The sequence below is a fragment of the Meriones unguiculatus genome, chromosome 12, assembly GCF_030254825.1.
Source record: "Meriones unguiculatus strain TT.TT164.6M chromosome 12, Bangor_MerUng_6.1, whole genome shotgun sequence".
Lineage (NCBI taxonomy): Eukaryota > Metazoa > Chordata > Mammalia > Rodentia > Muridae > Meriones > Meriones unguiculatus.
In genome coordinates, this window is record NC_083360.1 from 27378375 (window position 1) to 27397124 (window position 18750).

At 48.5% G+C, this 18750-nt stretch overlaps 1 protein-coding gene across 4 annotated transcripts in view; it reads right to left on the bottom strand.

Moving 5' to 3' along the window:
* C12H4orf50 (chromosome 12 C4orf50 homolog) overlaps window positions 1–18750 on the bottom strand; it is an 87928-nt gene that overhangs the window by 52733 nt on the left and 16445 nt on the right. For all 4 annotated transcript variants that reach the window (XR_009585053.1, XM_060365411.1, XM_060365410.1 and 1 more), the window contains 4 exons: window positions 12334–12448; window positions 11311–11429; window positions 6848–9277; window positions 999–1172 (listed from right to left, as the gene is read on the bottom strand). Coding sequence is in view for 3 of the 4 variants with exons in the window: in XM_060365411.1 (XP_060221394.1) it covers window positions 999–1172; window positions 6848–9277; window positions 11311–11429; window positions 12334–12448 (2838 nt within the window). In the remaining variant the exon portion in view is untranslated. The remainder of the gene's footprint in view (window positions 1–998; window positions 1173–6847; window positions 9278–11310; window positions 11430–12333; window positions 12449–18750) is intronic.

The following is an 18750-nucleotide window of genomic DNA, read 5'->3' on the forward strand; positions in this document are numbered from 1 at the left end:
AGAAGAGAGTAAAAAAAAAAAGCGGAAAATCAGGAGAAAGCATTTTCAAGCCACGTAGCTTAAAAATCCTTAGTTATACATTCTGAGGGCTCTTTGGGTTTTCTGTATAAAAGATTATTAACAAGTATCGTGTATCGAATAAAATTAACTCAGTAACACTGTCTTCACAAAGGGCTGACACACAGGAGGAACAAGGTGGAGATTCCCTGTGTCTTTCATCAGGTTTCCTCCTGATTGAAGGGATTGTATGGCTTGAAGGGATTGAAGTCAGCATAGTCCACTGCTCTGGCAGGGATTTCCACCATCTCGTGTGAGTGTGCCTATCAAGGTCTGTGGGAGTTTGGCTACGTGTTGGTCCAAATGTCCTCCAAGGTCCTGAACCAGGCCACTTTGAATCACTCACTGGCCTTTTATAATCATGTCCACACATTTCCTGCAGAGGAAGGACTGGATTTTCCTCTTGAAAATATTTGAAGGTGCCTGTGGTGGCTACTCTTATGTCAGCTTGACACAAGCTAGAGTTATCTGAAAGGAGAAAACTTCAATTGAGACAATGCCTCCATAAGATCTTGATTAGCGATTGATGGGGGATGGCCTAGCCCATGGTGGATGGCGTTAACCCTGGGCTGGTGGTCCTGGATTCTATAAGAAAGCAGGGGACTATGCTCCAGGGAACAGGGCGGTAAACAACACTCCTCCATGGATTTTATAGCTCCTGCCTCCAGGTCCCTGCCCTGTTTGAGTTCTTATCCTGATTTCCTTCAGTGATGAACAGTGTGATACGGAAGTATAAGCCAAATAAGCCAAATAAACCCTTTCCTCTCCAACTTGTTTTTCAGTCACAACATTTCATCACAGCAATAGAAACCCTAACTCTTGCCTTTCTTCTTCATACCACTCTATTCTTTAAATCTCTAGCCAACACTTTCAAGCTGTTGGCACTCACTCCTTGAGGTCTGGAAACATTTGGAGGTCAAGAATGTGTTGGTTCAGCCTACCTTGACTTTGAGCTTATCCTGGAGGCCCACTGCCTCATCTCGAGCCGCCTGCAGCTCCCTCAGTGTCCAGCCCTGGTCCCTGAGCTGGCACTGTAGGGTCCGCACCTGGTGATGGAGCCGCTGTATGCACAGTTCCGGGTCTTCCTCAGAGGCAGTGGCCTTGGACTTCTGGAGCTGAGAAAAGGAACCATGGGTGAAGTTCTCGGATGATAATGCACCATAACCAACAACCAGTAGCTTTTTCTATTGTCTGTCTGTCTGTCTATCCTGTTTCTTTTTTCTCATAGTAGAAAGAAGAAAGGAAGAGGGATGAGAGATGGATGGAGGGAGGGAGTAAGGAAGGGAGAAAAAGAAAGAGAGAGAATACAGGAACCAAGAACCATTTCAAATTCTATGGCCCAGCCTATTATTGCTACCTTCCATTTCCCAAATGGCCTGCCCTTGGTGCCGCTGTGTACACACATGAGCGTGTGGGTCATGATGGCTATCTTAAGAGGGCAAGGTAAGGGAAATGGAACTGCAGAACAACATCCCATAATATTATTTTTCTCAAAAATATGCAAAATAGGATCTATCAACCAGGATCCTGTTTGATCGCTGTCAGTGACTATTGCATTGAAACACAGAAAAATGAGTGAAATTTCACACACAAATCAAATTGTCAGATGCTCCTGCCATTAAAGCTTTATGACTTTACATAATGCAAACAATAACAAATTTCCCATGAGCACCGGCTTAAACCGACACTACATCACCTCTTATTCTCTGGTGGAATGCCAGGGTAGCGGGTCTCATATGGATACAAGGATTCAGGCAAAAAGAAGCTTGCCCAGCCCTGAGGGAACTGGGGTCAATGGAAGGGATTGTACCTTCCCCAAAGGTCCTGTGTGCTAAATCTTCATTATTTTACTAACATACATGGACACACATATGTACACATGCATGTGTCTTTTCTTTATACATTTTTAAAGATTAAAAATGTTAATTTATGTGTAGGTCTGTGTGGGTGCATGAAAACAGTGTTCAAGGGGGACAGAAGCTGGCTTTAGATTCCCCAGAGCTGGAGAGATAAATGGTTGTGAGCTGCCTAACATAGAAAATGGAACCTGGGCCTTCTGGAAGAGTAGAAAGTGCTCTTAACCCCTGAACCAGCTCCTTGATCAAACCTGATAAAGTTACATATCTTTTTCTTTCCCCTGTCATGTTGCCATGTGCATTTTCCCACTTTTAGTATTGGGGTGACATCTGCAGTTGTGCTGAATTTGGCTATGCTAAGGCTGTCGAGGGATAGACCTTGTCCATGACAGGAACACACCTGTGGGATCTTGAGATCATGGCAGAAAGGTTTCTAAACCCATGGGCAAGGTGTGTTCAATCCTGATAGCACTAAGGTAGGTACGGGAATGAGTGGCATGGCTAGCCAGAAACACTCCCGACCCTTGCTTTACTTCAAACAACCCATTCCCTTCCTATCTTCCACCACTCCACACTTCAGTGGGAGAAGGGGGAGGAGGTCTCAGGCTATTTTGAGTGAGGGAGAGAAGAGTGGAGCAGGAGAGGGCAGGATCCATATGACTGTGACTGATGGGACAGCTCCCTATGAACAGGGACCACAAGAGCAGAATGTGATATTTCTCGTAATTAATAGAAATGCACACTGCGTAGGCCTGAGACTCACAGGCTAGGGCCTGTCAGGCACAGATGGGTACTCCTGATGGTTCCATACAATTTAGCTCCAGACTCCAAAACAACATGGCCTTTTGAGAAGTTTGGTGGTTCACTGCTACCTCCTTCCTGCTTCTTGTGGCTTGGACAAAGGCTCTGCCCACGGGCCCTAAGACAGTGCCCACAGCATGAAGCATGCCTTTTTCTTTGAGTCCACTAGCCTACACAGATGACTGCCTGCTGTGCTTGGGCTTAGGGACAGTGAGGATTCTGTCCCACAGGAGCTCTGGTTGACAGGGAGAATGACAGACACAGGTCATTCAACCTAACTGACAAAAAGGAGGCCTATCAGCTTTGGGAGCCCTTAGAAGGCTCTGGGCAGAGGCTCTGGCCCCATCCATGCTGTCAGCAGACACCACAGTCCATGCTTAGGTAATAGCAATCAGTGGCATGCACCAGTGACTGCAGAGCTACGAAGAGCTGTGGTTGCTTCAGCTCCTCCACCCTTCCGCACGAGCCCGGTCTGCAGGGCTGCCCTGACTCAAAGGTCACAGCAGTTCCCAGGTGAAAGCTGGGATGCACAGAGAGGCCAGTGAAGGATGCAGAGACTCGGTCTTAGGTTGCAGTTCAGGGTGCAGCAGGTGGAGGACAGACAGACAAGGCTCCTGCCCCAGAGACTCTCAGCTGTGTCCTTACTGTAAGAGTTGTGGGTTCGTGTCCAGTATGACGGGAAGCTATGAGAGGGCCATAGGTCTAACCCTGTGACAGAAAGAGGGACCTTTCTTCACCCACTGTCCTTGATGGTCCCTAAAACATGTAGACTTCATTTCTAGCTGTTAATTCCACATTTCCAAACAGTATGTTACCTCTTAGCTGTGGTCCCAAATGCCTTCTATAGGCGCCCTCTCTCTCTCTCTCTCTCTCTCTCTCTCTCTCTCTCTCTCTCTCTCTCTCTCTCTCCCTCTCACATGCACACCACCTCAGAGCAGGGCCAACTAGCCAGCTCTAACCTTTTCGCAACATCTTTTCTACCTTCCGTCTCATACCACAGCCCTGGCTGCTCTGATGGCCACACCAGCTCAGTTTTATTTTTCAACAAGCCTGGCTCTTCACTTCACCAGAGCCCAGGCAGCCATCTTGTGATGGCATGAAACCCTCTATCATATATTCTCCTCCTTGGATTTCCAGTTCTTACCAGGTCATGTCAGAATATCTGTTATTGGAAAGCTATAAAAATCCAGGGAGAAAATGCAATGGTTTTTTTTTGCCAACACTAAAAAGTGACCAAGGGTGAATGGGGGAACACAAGGCAAGGGCAGGAATCCCTAGGCTTCTCTCTGACACACTTTGTGGCCCATAGGTAAGGAAATTAGTTCCAGTGTTGAGAGCAGGGCCGGGGTGAGAGGAAGAGATATGGAGTTCAGGGATGCAAGAACAGCCAGATGTGGGGAACAAATAGAAAAGAGAGACCAGCAGAGAATGAAACAAATGCTGCTCTAGACATGTGCTCCTGCATCCTTCACTGGGAGGTGAACCACCAGGACCTCAGGGTCAAACAGCACTGAGAAGGTGGTACCCTTTGGGCTGAGCCAACGTGATGCCATCCTGCTGAACACTCCAGAAACTTACCCAACATCACAAAGGGATGGATGTCCTTGGAGCAAGTACCACACTATGAGAGTCACAACACCCTAGGACCAAAAGAGACTTGCATGGGAATACCATGATGACCAGCAATTACTCCATGAAGGGCCAGCATGAGATGCACACAACAAATATAGAGGAAGAGGTGACCAGGGACCACATATCATATGCAAATCCAACATCCCAAAGCTCTTTGAATGACTGAATATATGAAGAAACAGGGAAATGTGACAATCTGCCAAGAAATCAGACAAATAAAAGCAGGCAAAGGGATGATCCAGACACTGGAGTGCAGATGAGACCTACCAAATGTCAATGGCTTACATATTTCCACATTTGAAAGATACATTGAATAGAGGACAAGATGGACTATTTCAGCATAGAGTCAGCATCTCTCCTTTGTAAATATTAAGATGGATCCTAGATCCACAAAGTACAATGAATGGAATCAGGAGTTCACTGGGTGAATTTAGCAAGGGGTGGGTCACAACAGGACACAGAGTTAGCAGATTTAAAGAAAAGTCAATAAGAAACCCCAAATGGAAGCACAGACCTGCACCTAAAATAAACATTTTTCTCCCAAAAGATACAAGATTAAGTCTGGAATTCCAGAAGGTGAAAAAAAAAAAAAAGACAATAAAATCTTGACAAAAGAACAACCACTGGCCTTGGAGAAGGTTCAGCAGTTAAGGTGCTTGTTGCAGAGCTGAGGACTAGAGTTCTATCCCCAGCACCCACAGTAAAAGCCAAGTGTGGCGGTTGTAATCCCAACACATGAGAGGCTCAGACAAGCAGATCCCTGTGGCTTGCTGATGAATCAATCTAACCTAATTAGCAAGTCCCAGGTCTCAGAGAAACCCTGTCTAGAGAAATAAATAAATACAGGAGACAGCTCCAGGAGGATGACACCAGAGGTTGGCTTCCTGCTTCCACACATCTGCATTCACACACACACACACACACACACACACACACACACACACACACACAAAACTCACACATGCATAAACACACATACATTGTATATATACACACATATCCATCTCTGAGCATGCAAAAAAATTGTTAAGGGAATGATAAGCAAAGATTTTTCAAATCTGTGGGAACACATAAAAATACAAGTTCAAAGAGCTTGGGGAAAGGTGTACAAACAGAACCAGAGCTAAATCCATCAAGCCACCAAAATCAAAGATAAAAAGGAAATCTTCAAAACAGTCAGACACGAGGACATGCATTTACTGGGGAGGAGGGATGAAGATGACAACTGGAGTCTGAGCAGAGAAAGTGGGAGGCGGAAGGCAGCTTTCAGAGTGCTGAGCGAGGGAAAGCTGCAGACCCACAGTGATGAACCTAAGAAAAAGGATCTCCAAGGCTACCTTTCTCTTTTGTAAAGAGAAACACAAAAAAGTCAATCACCAGCTAACTCTTACTATGACAAATACCAACACATTCCTGCAAATTCTTGTGGAAGAATAAACACAACAGTATACACAGAGATGTGTGAGAGAAAGATTAATGACTGTTCAAATAAGCAGTAGCAATGACTCATTAGGATTCGTAACAGGATAATAAAGAATAAGCAGTTAAATAACTGAAAGATTTTTTTTTATGACTTGGGACATGGGACAAAGGCTTTAATCTAAGGCAAACTTGAATGATATTTACATCCTGGAATTTCTAGAGTGGTTACTAAAACAACAGTAAAGTATACAAGAACACAAGCTATCGTGGGAGAAATAATTATATATCTATATATACACACATAGACACATAGACACACACAAACAGCATGAAGTGCAGACAACCAGACAACAAAGGAAACTGGTAAAAAGCCAACAGCAGATAGAATTGCTGGAGAGAGGGAGGAAAGTAGGAGCCAGTAATGGAGAGTGAGGGGGAGGGAGCAGATGGAGACACAAAAAGAGAGAGGGGTGGGGGAGCAGGATGCCTAGATAATACAGGGTCTCAGCACCAATGGACCCCAGACATTAACAACGTGGGCATTTTATTCTGGGGATTATAAAATTCAAGCTTTGTCTTGGGAGGGGGCTGTCAGCATGGAGTGACTCAGAGGGAGGACCCATGCCTGCACCAGAGTCCCACATCTCTACAGAATCAACCCGGTCTCCACTCTGCTGTGTTACCTCATGGCCCACTGCTCTGTCTGCGGCAACTTTTAAGACCCAACCTGAAGAGTGATAGCTTTGGCTCTCTGTGCTATACCAATGTGAGAAAACCCAAGGTAGGACTCAAAGTGCAAGCCCCAGCCCCAGCCCCAGCCCCATCCGTTCTTCTCTGGACCCACTGACGGGTCAGGCTTACCTCACACGTCAAAGGGAGATCTTGAGCTTATCTCAGATACAGCCCTCCCTAGCGGAATGACCTCATGCAAACCCCTTCACTTCTCTGCCTGGTTTTCTTACCTAGCAAATGAGGCTGCTGATCTAAGGCCCTCATATGACTGCTGCAGGGATAACTAGGTGTTTGGGGATATCTCACTGCAGAGCCAGCTATACAAGAAGGAAGACAAGTCAACATACCTGGGGGCTGTGGGTCAGGGACCCCTGAGGCTGTCCTTGTTGCCTGGAACATGATGGTGTCTTCTGTTCTTTCTGCAGCCGAGCACCATCTCCCCTTGCCCCATTGGTGTGTGCTTCCTGAGGCCCTTCGGTGACTGCACAAACTGATGAGACAGTATTAACAACAGCCTTGCCTCTAGAATCTTCCAAATCTAAGGAATGTCCTGCCTGCCCTCCTGTCACACCTGATTTCTCATTCAAGGGTGACCCACAGGCTCTTGTGATCAGTTGCCTTGAAAACATAGTCACCTGGATCTCTTTGTCTTCAGTGTGTCCACAGTCACCCTCCATCTTGGAATTTCCCTGAGGATACCACTTTTCTTCCCCCAGACCTTTGCTCATCTGTAGGACCTCCTGCTCCAGGCCTTGGACCCTGTCTACAAGGTGCTTGTTTTCCTCCTGCAGAGCCCAGACCATGTCCTCTATCCCTACCATTGTGTCCTTTATCAGCCCTTTATAGCTGACCCCAAGCTCTGAGATGAGAGCCCTGAGCTCTCTGTTTTCCAGGGCAACATGCTTCATCCTACCCCTGGCTTTCCTGACATTCTCAGACACAGCTTTGTGCAGCTGGCCCAGGTCCCCCTTCAGTTTCTCATTCTCCTCTTCCAGCTGGGAAATCTTGCAGTAACTCTTCCCATTGCAGTCCTCCAGGTCAGACACAGCCTGCAGGCACTGTTCCAGCTCACGCTTGAGGTGGGCCAGCTCTCCCTGCAACCTGTGGTTTGCCTGCTCCAGCCTCAGTGCCTTGGCTGCTTCTCTCGTGCGCTCCTTTTCACAACAGCATCCTTCATGGTGACATCCTTCTTGTTCTCCCTGAAGCCTGGCATTATCAAGTGAAACCTCATCTCTGTCTCCCTTCAGGTTGGCAAGGAGCTGATGGAACCTGCTTCCTGTCCGCCATGTTGGGGGGAACTGACTCCCACCCAGCTCTGCAGGGCCCCAGTTGGCTTTATCCCCATCAAGTGCTGCTCCTGGAAGGACTTCTCCAGTGTGTGGAGCCACATCCTCTTCCAGCCTCACTCTCTCACCATTCCTGTTGCGTTCTGCATTCAGATCCTGGCTGGCCGATGGTTGCTGAAGGCACACACCCTCCTCAGTACCCCACCACATGTGAGTGATACTCTGGCTCTCTCCTGTCAATTCGGACACCTGCTGGGGATCTCCACAGACAATCTTCAGGTTGTTCAGCTCCTGGAAGCAGGCCTCCACCTCCCTCTTCAGTGTGTCTGTCTGAAGGGCATACCTGTTCTGTCCTATGATCAGAGCCTGTGAGGGGCAAGAACCATCATTGATGATATCTGCTGAGGTCCATTTAGGAACCTGCAGCAAATCCTGATCACCCATTAGTAAACACTGTTCCTGACCCACATCAGCCTTGAACTCAGGCCGCTCAGAGATTCCCACAGAAGCCGGGTTAAATGTCACTTGGACCTTCACCTCCTTCTCTTGTTCTTCATACCCAGATCTCTCCTTCTGCAGGAGCTGAGTGTCTCCAAAGCACAGCTGGTGGCCCTTCTCACCCTGTGTTCTCCTCCAGACTTCTTTGCCCTTTCCTGCTGGGAGCTGGGTACCATTTATCCTTGGCTCTCGGGTTCCATGAGTGCTGAAGCTGGGACCCTCTTCCTCCTCTGAAGACAGATTTTCCAAGAGTTCCCAGCCATATCCTCCCATACTCCCTCTCTTGCTCAGGGATTCAGGACCTTCCTGTGACCTAGGGGTCATCCCATGCAGAGGCAGTAGTAGACAGTCTGACCGGAAGCAAGGAAAGTGGGCCTCAGCCTGGGTATCTGAAGCTTTGCTCCCTTCCTGCATGCTGTCTGGGGCTTGGACCTCAGTGTCCAAGATCAGCTTCTCACTGCTCTCCAGGACCAGCGGGCACTTGTCATCCATTTCTGATTTTATCCCATCCAAGGTTCCCATCGCCCCCAACTTCTCTGCACTTGCAGCTGGAGGCCCACCTCTTTCCTTCCACACGTCTCTCTGCTCCTTTGGCCCTTTTGTGAGAAACGAGCCATTTGAAATGAGTCGGGACTCCTGGCTGAGGAAGGTGTCATGGCTCCTCGCCAGATTACAGTGCCAGCCAGGATGTGTCAAAGCCTCTGGCGCAGGTGAGGGCTTGCTGGCTGCATCTTCTTGGGTCTGAAGTTCATGTAGGGGACGTTCCTGGAGCAGAGATGGCAGTAGGATCTCTGGTTCTCTAGCAGGTCCCCAGAGCTGGAGCATGGATATGGGTAAAAACAGTAGGGGTTCCTGGGCTCCAGCATCTTGGAGAGTCTCTGAAACTCCTGCCAGGTTCAAAGAGCAGAGTGGCTCATCCGTGCTTGGCCCTGGGGGACAGCCATACAGCGGCCAAAGAACCTGTCCACCTAGGTGGCGCTGGAGAAGAGTACCCTGCAATTGGAGAGAGGAGATGAGGTATGAAACAGCCCTTCCCTGCTGAGCCTCACCCACATTTGATCCTCTCTGATTCTGCTCATACAGCTGCTCGTGTGTCCCACTCTTCCACCAAAGGGCCTGCCCAGGGTTCTCCTTCTCCCAAATATCCTCAAGGAACACCCCTTTATCTCAAAGCAAACATCATTGCCTCCTCACAGAGAACCCAATATCCTTGGGCACTCCCTGGCCATCCTTGCTTATCTTCTGCATACTACACCATAAACAGATCATGCACAGATGTTGGTACAATCTGTTGGCCCATCCTCCCTATCGCCCTTTATCCAACACAGTCTCCACAAGCACCACAGAACGTGAACAGTTATAAAGGAGGTTTGATTCTGCAGGAGGACAAACCACCCTGTGGCTTATAGCTGCCATCTCAGGTGGCATAGACTGAAAACAGCAACCACATGTGGAAGGTTCTAGTCCTCAGTGTTATATGAACTGTCTATTCCCCTGGGGAATATAGGGACTGGTCTTTATTTTGCCCCAGGACTGGAGTAGTGCCAAGCTCACTTGAGGGGCCTCCTAGACCACTCTGAATGCTTTATAGTCATTTATACAACATGTCTATCCAGCAAGGAATATCCTTGGCTCAAAACAGCACACCTGAATGGAACAGGAAAGTGAGTGGGTGCCAGATCTAGGCTCCAGTCAGGTTCTCTACTGGCCCCTGAGCTTCTCAGTCTTCCTGGCCTATAGGGAGCTCTGGGACTGTGGGCAGGCTCTTGGCAGGGACAGCAGAACGAGGCTTAAGCCTTGCCTTTAACCTGGGGAAAATATTTGAATTCTGGAGCCTTACACCCCCCACCCTGATTTGTAAACTGGGCATTCCTAAATTAAAGACCTAGACCTCAAGGGCAGTGTGACACGTGGTTATAACACAGTGATGAGATTAGAGACAATAGAATTAGCAGAGACGGAAGTGGTGCTGAAGCTGAGCATATGCTATCTCAGGGTGACAAAAGACGTGCATGAAAGGAGGAAGAGAGAGAGCTTGGCCCATAATGCCTAGAGATGTGGGCCCCTTGGGCCTCTGATTCTTAGTCAGTGGCTTTAGAGCTTGTTTTTCATTAGCAACATGGGCTTGGGGCCAGGAGACCCGTGAGGGCTCTCTGGAATCCAGGAAATGTGTTGGCAGCTCAGGGGTGAGGGCCTAGGAGTCCCCTGAGGCTGTGGGGGAGTTCATTCCATAAGGAGAATACAGAACTTCAAATCTTTTGGAACACTGAGACTAGGTGATGGCCCTGGAGTGCCTCTGGACTGCAGGTCCATGTATATAAACAGGACGAGTGGCTGGTGCACAGAGCCTGTCTTCCTGCTGTCTCATCCTCTTTAGGGACAGGTGGAAGAATGGCTGCTGCAGGCAGCTCCTCTCTCTCTCTTCTTCTGTGTGGAATTCCTTCCTCTAAATAAAGCCAAACTGCCTGAGGGGAACTGAATGCATGAATGCATGCACGCATGAATGAATGAGGTTCAGAACCACAGAGCCACATCAGGAAACCACTCCCGGCTCAGCTTTGTTCTTTAGGATAAGAGGCAGAAGCTGGGGTCAGCGGTTTGCCACAGTGTCAGAAAGAATTCAGATCCAGCTCCAAAGACCAGAAGGCTGGAGCGGCACAGAGTACAGAAGACAGTCACGGGGGCTCTCCACCTCCAGGGCTGGGGAGCTCTTGAGAGTTCCAGTATCCCCCGGGTCCCATCATCTCTGAGTAGAGGCAGTCCCTGCCCTGTGAGAGGACAGGGGGCTTCCCTAAGGCAACCAGAGTGTCTTGGGCTAGCCCAGTCTAGACACTTAGTCTGGAATTCTTTTCAGCCTAACCTACTTCTCAGCTAGCTCTCAGTGCACTGCATCCCAGCTCCTCAAACGTCCCCCTCAATAATTTCCAGAATATTCTTCCAAATCTGGAGCCCTACTACTGCCATGCACATAGTAGGGCCACAAGGGCCCCGCTGACCATCATATCTGCAGAACCCTCTGGCCTCACCTGTCTATGCTCAGACCCTGGCGGGTCTCTCTGGAGCTTGTCTCTGGTCCTTACTGGCACCACCATGCAGGGCTCTGCTCCACCTTCAGCACAGCCACAGGACTCTTCTGAAAGCTGGCCTAGAACAGCAAGAGCCCAAGGTTAAAAAATCACTCCTGGAAGATCTATTCCAATGGCCACCAACAACCATGTCAGCTGATAGATGTCTCTCTTGTCTTTCTTTTAGCCCACAGTGACTCGTGGTGAGCCCCACACTTCTGTGAGGACCTGAGGCTGGAAGATGTGACTCACCTCCAGCTGTGAGCAGAGGAACTTGTTCTCAAGGTACTTCCATGGACCACAGCTGCAGTATGCCCATGAAGCCTTTAGGATCCTCACTGTCCTCAACCGTCAGCTGGGTGATACCCCTACCCCAACCCTGCACTTTCAGGAACAGCCTCACCAAGTCATATCCCACCTTGGCCCACCCAACAGCTCTGCTCCCCAGACATGGCTGTAAGGGGAATATCAGCTGTCTCCTCCTGCAAACAGAAGCCCTGGGTGTCATGAGACTGTGGGCTGTTCTTGCATTTTGAGGGCTGGGGATGAACAAGCAGGATCTCCTATAGCAGGGATGTAGGAACCCATGTCTGACTGTCAGAGACAAGAGGCCTCAAAGCCCCAGCTATTCTCAGACTGACAGTCACAAATCTCATCTTCAACCCAATCCTCAGGCTTCAATCCTGGGGTAGAAGGGAGCTAGGGTAACCCCTGCTTAGGACAGATGTCTCTGTGAAGACAAGGCCCCACTACCAACCTGCAGCTGGCTGACACCCTTTGAGAGCTAAGTGCATGAGTTTACATGCCCAGTTATCCTAAGCTAATGACCCCTGGAACATCACACCCTGATTCTGCCGTGATCAGTTGTATGACCTTGAGCCTCTCTGGGCCTCCGCTTGTCTGTGAGTGCAATACACCATCCTGCCCAACGTTGTAAGGGAGAAATGTCATGTGGTCCCTCTGTGTCGCACAGCATTCACAGACCTGCTGGGACCTGACATCCATGAGCATCACTGTGGCGGCCTTGGCTACTGCAGGGATCCAGTACCTCTGCCCTGGAGCGGGGCAGAGAATCACTCTGTGCGCAGTCCAAGGCACCCTTGAGAGAGAGAAAAAAATGGAACAGTCACAAGTGCCCAGCTGACATGTCCACTTCAAGCCTATGCCTATGCTCCCTTTAAAGCAACAGTCAGACCCTCCAAAGTAAGTGAACTAAGGTCAGAAAGCAGTGTGCTCAAGCTGGGCCATTGGTTTATTAGGCCACATCATTCCTGTTGACCCTGGGGATTCTTTCAATGAGTTACAATGGGTAGCAGTCTGTCCTTGGAGTACTCTGTCCATCCAGACAAGAGGTCGTGTGGTGGGGGCAAGGTCCCAGCCTTGCTCCTGTGTGGTCCCTCTGTCCCACTGGAGAAATATGGCATCTGCCCAGGGATTTTTGAATGTTCCTATCTGTCCCCTGTGAGCAAGACCCAAAGATGACTGTAGCTGGGAGATGCCCACCCAGATCTGCAGGAGGCCAGCTGTGTGGACAGAGAGGAATATGTCCAGCATGGTCCTGGAAGCCACGTGTGGGCAATTGCAGCTCTCATGACCAATGTGGGCTCTTCGCTCTGACATGGTAGCCTCCTGGGTTGCCATCGTGGTGGCCACATTCTCTGTTCAGGTTATTCTTTATGCTACTTTGGGGGAGGGTTCTAACAGTCATCCAACTCTTTGTGGCTGGCTCCCAGCCCTGTCCCCACTCCACTGAACATCTGGTTAGCAAATTAAACTGGAAACTAAACCAGGTCAGGGTACCTCCCCCTTCTCACTCTTCTCTTGTGCAGCAAGATAAAAATCTCATCTTCCTGGTCTCACACATACACCTTGTTCTGTGTTCCAGCTGGGAACTATAGGCTTCAGGTCATGGACAGGGCCGTGGCTGAGCTGAGGGATAGCTGAGTGGCCCTGAGCAAGCTCACACCACAGTAAACATCTGTCCCTCACCTGGAATGGGTTTTTTAACAGCTCAGTCTTGGGAGCATGCAATCCATGCAGGATGGTAGTAAATAAGAGCTTAGTGTCTTGCAAAAGCAGTGGCTAAGTCCCCCACAAGGCTTTCTTTTTGGCCTTCCTTGACCTTTCCACCAATAATGTCCCCATCAACCTTCCTCATGTCCCCTCCTTCTGCGACTCTGTGCTTATGACCTCGTGTCTCTCTGTGCAACAGTTTGTGCTGTGTCCTTTTGCTCACAATCAGGGTCCTCAGCTCTGACTGCATCACAGGATCTTCCAGAAGCTTCCGACAAGGACTAATGAGAACACTTGACCCCAACCAAGAGCAACCAGAGGGCATGGGCACCAGTTCACATACTACCAGACAGTTGGCCTGACCAGATAAGCCACTGTCACGTGTGCTCATAGCCCTGTCACCTGTTTCTGTCCACTTGGTTCTCACTTGGTCATAACTAAACATTCCGTCCCAACCACAGCTGAAAAATCGCCACAAAAGCAAGATGGAAGATCGGGAAGATGAAGGAAGCGAGAAAAAAAATGTAGGAATGTTGAAAAAGATAGAGGGAAGGAAGGATGGAGAAAGAAGAGACTAGAAAAGAAAAAATAAATGAAACAGAAAAAGAGGGAAGGCAAGGTGGGAAAGGAAAGACTAAAGCTCCTAATAAGAGCGAGAAGAGAGGATGGAAGGAGAGCAGGAGCAGGCAGATGGAGGAGGGAGTCAGCACAGAGCCACTTATCATGACTCATCAAATCAAGGCTGCACATCCACCATCACACTTATTGCACATTCTGCCTGCACCATGCTTCAGTACACAGATGATTTCATGAAAGCTTGCTGAGCCCTAGCTAAGGGCCAGGCCGGGTTCTGAGGCTGGGGACACAGCCACAGAAGACACACATGCTTTCTGCTCCAGGGAGACACCTAAGGTGTGTCTTAGATGATATGATACTAAAATGATAGCTTTTATCCAGTCTACCCCCTTCACTTCATGAGTGATTAATTCAATAGTCGGGGAAGGGAGAGCTAGTTATCTAAAGTCACATGGCAAGTCAAAGGGAAATCAGATGAGTTTGCATCACTGGCATTGACCCTGACTCTTCCCAACACTGCGCTCTGCTCATCCCAAAGGAGCATTGGTTTGGACTCTGGTTTTGCCTCAGTGGGTGATTATTCTGAGTTGGTGTTGTCTAGACTCAAGTATTGGTATGTCACGGTACATCCTTCCAGACTTTTCTCCAAGCCCTGATAACAGAAGAATTCTACTTACACAAAATGCAAGCTAGCTTTGTGCATGTTTTGTTCAATAGTTTAGCATAATCAAGTCCTCCCAAACACTCCTGCTCTGGTTTTGGGGCTGCCCACCATTCTCTGCCACATAGACCTTAAGTCCCAGCTTCTAAAAACAGGTGACATGACCCACATGGGGCCATGCAAATAAATGTCTCAAAAATGGCAAATGTAAAGGTTTCTGAATGCTCATGTACCTCAAAAGAATTCAGAATCAAATAAGTATTCAGAATGAGGTGTTCCTGATAGCACTCACCCATGTTGCATTGTGTGTCTTTATGCAAAAAACACATACACACATCTACTCATCCGTATAAAATTTTTTCTTTCACCTTTAGTAAATGGCAAAAATGTATGTGTGTGAAAAAGTTGTCCAAAATAAAATTTTAATTAATTTTAATCAGTAAATATTTGGCTTATATACCTGTTTTTAAATTTATTTAATTTTTATTTATGTGTATCTGTGTGTCTGTGTGTGGGTATGCACACGTGTGGTGGGGAAGAGTGTGTGCAGAGACCAGAAGAGGGCACCAGCTCCCCATGGAAATGGAGTTGCAGGCGGTCATGAGCATCCTGATGTGGGTGCTGGGCATCAAGCCTGGGTTCTCTGGAGGAAGGGTACATGATCTTAACCACTAAATCATCCCTCAAGCCCACCTATTTCATATGCTGACATTCCTGGGGTTATGGGAAAATCTTAAGAGATGGGGTGTCTCCTTCACTGCTGGTGGGAATGTAAACTTGTATAACCACTCTGGAAATCAATCTGGCACTTTTTCAGACAACTAGGAATAGCTCTTCCTCAAGATCCAGCTATACCACTCCTAGGAAGATATCCAAAAGAGGCTCAAGTACACAATAAGGACATTTGTTCAACCATGTTTGTAGCAGCTTTATTTGTAATAGCCAGAAGCTGGAAACAACCCAGATGACCCTCAACTGAGGAATGGATACAGAAATTGTGGTACATCTACACAATGGAATATTACATGGCAATAAAAACAAACAAAAACAAACAAACAAACAAAAAAAAAAACAAGGAAATCATGAAATTTGCAGGTAAATGGTGGGAACTGGAAAGGATCATCCTGAGTGAGCTATCCCAGAAGCAGAAAGACACACACGGTATATACTCACTCATATAGACACACAATATAGGATAAACCTACTAAAATCTCTACACCTAAAGAAACTAATCAAGAGGGAGGACTCTGGCTAAAATGCTCAATCCCTGCCCAGAAAGGCAAAGAGGATGGACATCAGAAGGAGAAAACAGGGAACAAGTCAGGAGCCGCCACAGAGGGCCTCTGAAAGGCTCTGCCCTGCAGACTATCAAAGCAAATGCTAAGATTTATGGGCAATCTTTGGACAGAGTGCATGGAATCTTATGAAAGAAGTGGGAAATATTAAGATCTAGAGAGGACAGGAGTTTCACAAGGAGAACAACAGAACCAAAAACTCTGAGCACAGGGGTCTTGAGACTGATACTCCAACCAAGTACCCATGCACGGAGATAACCTAGAACCCCTGCACAGATGTAGCCCATGGCAGTTCAGTGTCCAAGTGGGTTCCCTAGTAATGGGAACAGGGACTGTCTCTGATGTGAACTGATTGGTCTGCTCTTTGATCACCTCTCGCTGAGGCGGGAGCAGCCTTATCAATGGACTTGGGGAGGGGCATGCGTGGAGAAGGGGGAGGAAGGGAAGGATTGGGAGGGGAGGAGGGAGGGAGCTACAGGGGGGATACAAAGTGAATAAAGTGTAATTAATAAAAAATTTAAAAAAAGAGAGATGGGGTGTGATGAGTGGTGTGAGAAGCCTTGCTTAAGTGACCACACAAGCGCCGTCTCACTGGGCCTTTGAGGCTGCTTCTGATTCTGCCAGCTGCAGGCAGCACTGAGATGAAGACAGCTGTGCACAGCTGCTTGGCAGGCACTGCACTGACTCCTTTCTTCGAAATGCGCTGTGATCCGAATGTGACAAGTCCCCACAGGCTTGTATGTATGAGCCCTCGGCCACAGCTAATGGCACTGTTTCGGAAGGTTGTAGACCCTTCAGAGCATGCAACCTCACTGGAGAGAGTAGGTTACTGGGGGAGGGCATTGTGGTGGCACACACTTGATAAGCTGGCCCCGCTTCCTGTCTGCTCCCTGCTTCCTGAGTGCAAACACAATGTGACCATCTGTCCCACGACACTGCTGCCATACTTGTCCCACCATGTTTCACCATGCTGGGACTCTGCTCCCGGGTCATAAGATAAAATAAGCCCTTCTTCCCTTAAGCCGCTTCTTCTCAAAGAGAAGAGTACATGTCTGTTAACGGGGTCCATGGTCACATAGTAAGTATGGGCATTCATATGGCAAATAATACTCACTGACAGAGATGGCCCTCTCCTAAGGCTTAGGCTTCCAAAGGCTCAAACCTTGCAGAGCAGCAGTCCCTTTAATAGCTACATGTATTGAATATTTTCTTCTGTTTTCTCTGTATGTGCATGTGTATGCATTTGTGCGTGTGTGCGCGCACGCGCACGTGTGAAGGGGGCTGTGTGTGAACTAGACTTAGGACCTCACATGTGGTAGGCAAGTACTTTATCCCTTGACTTTTGGGGTTTTTTGAAGTTGTTTATTTTATTTTACATGTATATGTGTGTGCCTGAGTAAATGCTACAGCATGTGTGTGCAGGAGCCCTTGGGGGGGGGGGTGGGAATGGACCCCTGGGAGCTGGAACTACAGACAGTTGTGATCTACTCCATGAGGTGCTGAGAACCAAATCCTGGTCCTCTACCAGAGCAACAGGGGCTCTGAACCACTGAATCATCTCTTCAGCCCCTTGACTCTATTTCCTAATGCCCCTGTTTGCTGTGGAGTGAACAGCCACCCTGTGATGATGATGTCCTCCTGTAGGGAGGTCAGGGGTCATCTCCTAACGAAAGGATTTCCCACCGCTGTGGCCAGGCGTCACTCTGTATACACTGCAGCACAAGGAGCTCCAGACAGCAATGCCCAGCACTTCAGCACTTCAGCTCCAGGATGACAGGGGACATGGTGAGTTCGAGAGCCTGACTTTTCATCTCTAGACAGAAGCCTCTCTCAGTGACCCTCCAGGCCAGGTCACGGCCATCTATCTGTCTTCTGATGTAGCGGTTTAAAAGCCTGAACCACGACTGCTTGAACCTGTGTCTGTCTCTCCTCCAAGCTCTTGAAGAGCTGGGCCACACCCAGATAAACCCTATTCAAGGGCACAGTGCTGTGCCTGGAACACTGCAGGAGCCCAACAAATGCTCTCAGAGAAGCACACAAATGCACACCACCAAGCAAATGTCATTTTGCCACCCACTGCCCTCCTCAGCTCCTTTCACCTGCAGGCATCCTTCTCCCAAACTCCTCCCAGTGCCCCATTCTTCAGAGGACTTGGGTTTTAGGTGCCCTATTCTGAAAGTTCTCAGCTATCTTAAGTTGGGGAAATTGAGTTCACTCCTCTAGACTCAGCGTGGGGACAAGGACACTAACTCCTCTCTGCTGCTTTACAACATCTGAGAGAGCAAGCATCTTGTGGGTAAGAAGCAACCAAAATGTCTTCTCCCAATGCCTGCCCTCCCTGTCACTCACAGCACAGCTCTCAGGGCCCATCAGATGTAATGAGCAGAGGACCATCTCAGGAAGCCCAGGCCCCCTTCTGACCTGGCTTCTTTCATTTGCTGGAGCATGTGACTTTCACTTGCCTCAGTCTGCAAAGTGAGGACTAATCATTTTATCGCCCCGTCAGCTGGCTGCAACAGTGGCCGGTAAACGGCAGCTTCGTGAAAACTGTCTGCTGCACGCATCCATGTACAGACTCACTCTGGACCTCTTGTTTACCAGTCTCTGTTCCTCACAGCTGTACCGTCATGTGAAGACAGTCCCTACGACTGGAGCAAGCGGCCTCTTGTGGTCATTTCCTCACTGAGTGGCTCATTCCCTGAGCATCGAAGTCCACAGGTGTCAGGCACATCTCACAATAAGAACACCGGGACATATAAGTTTAGCAGCCCAAGACTATCCTAACTGATCTGGATCACTATTGTCCCCTAAGGGTGATCCCCTGTGGCTTCCTGTATGAGAACCTCTACCCACTTC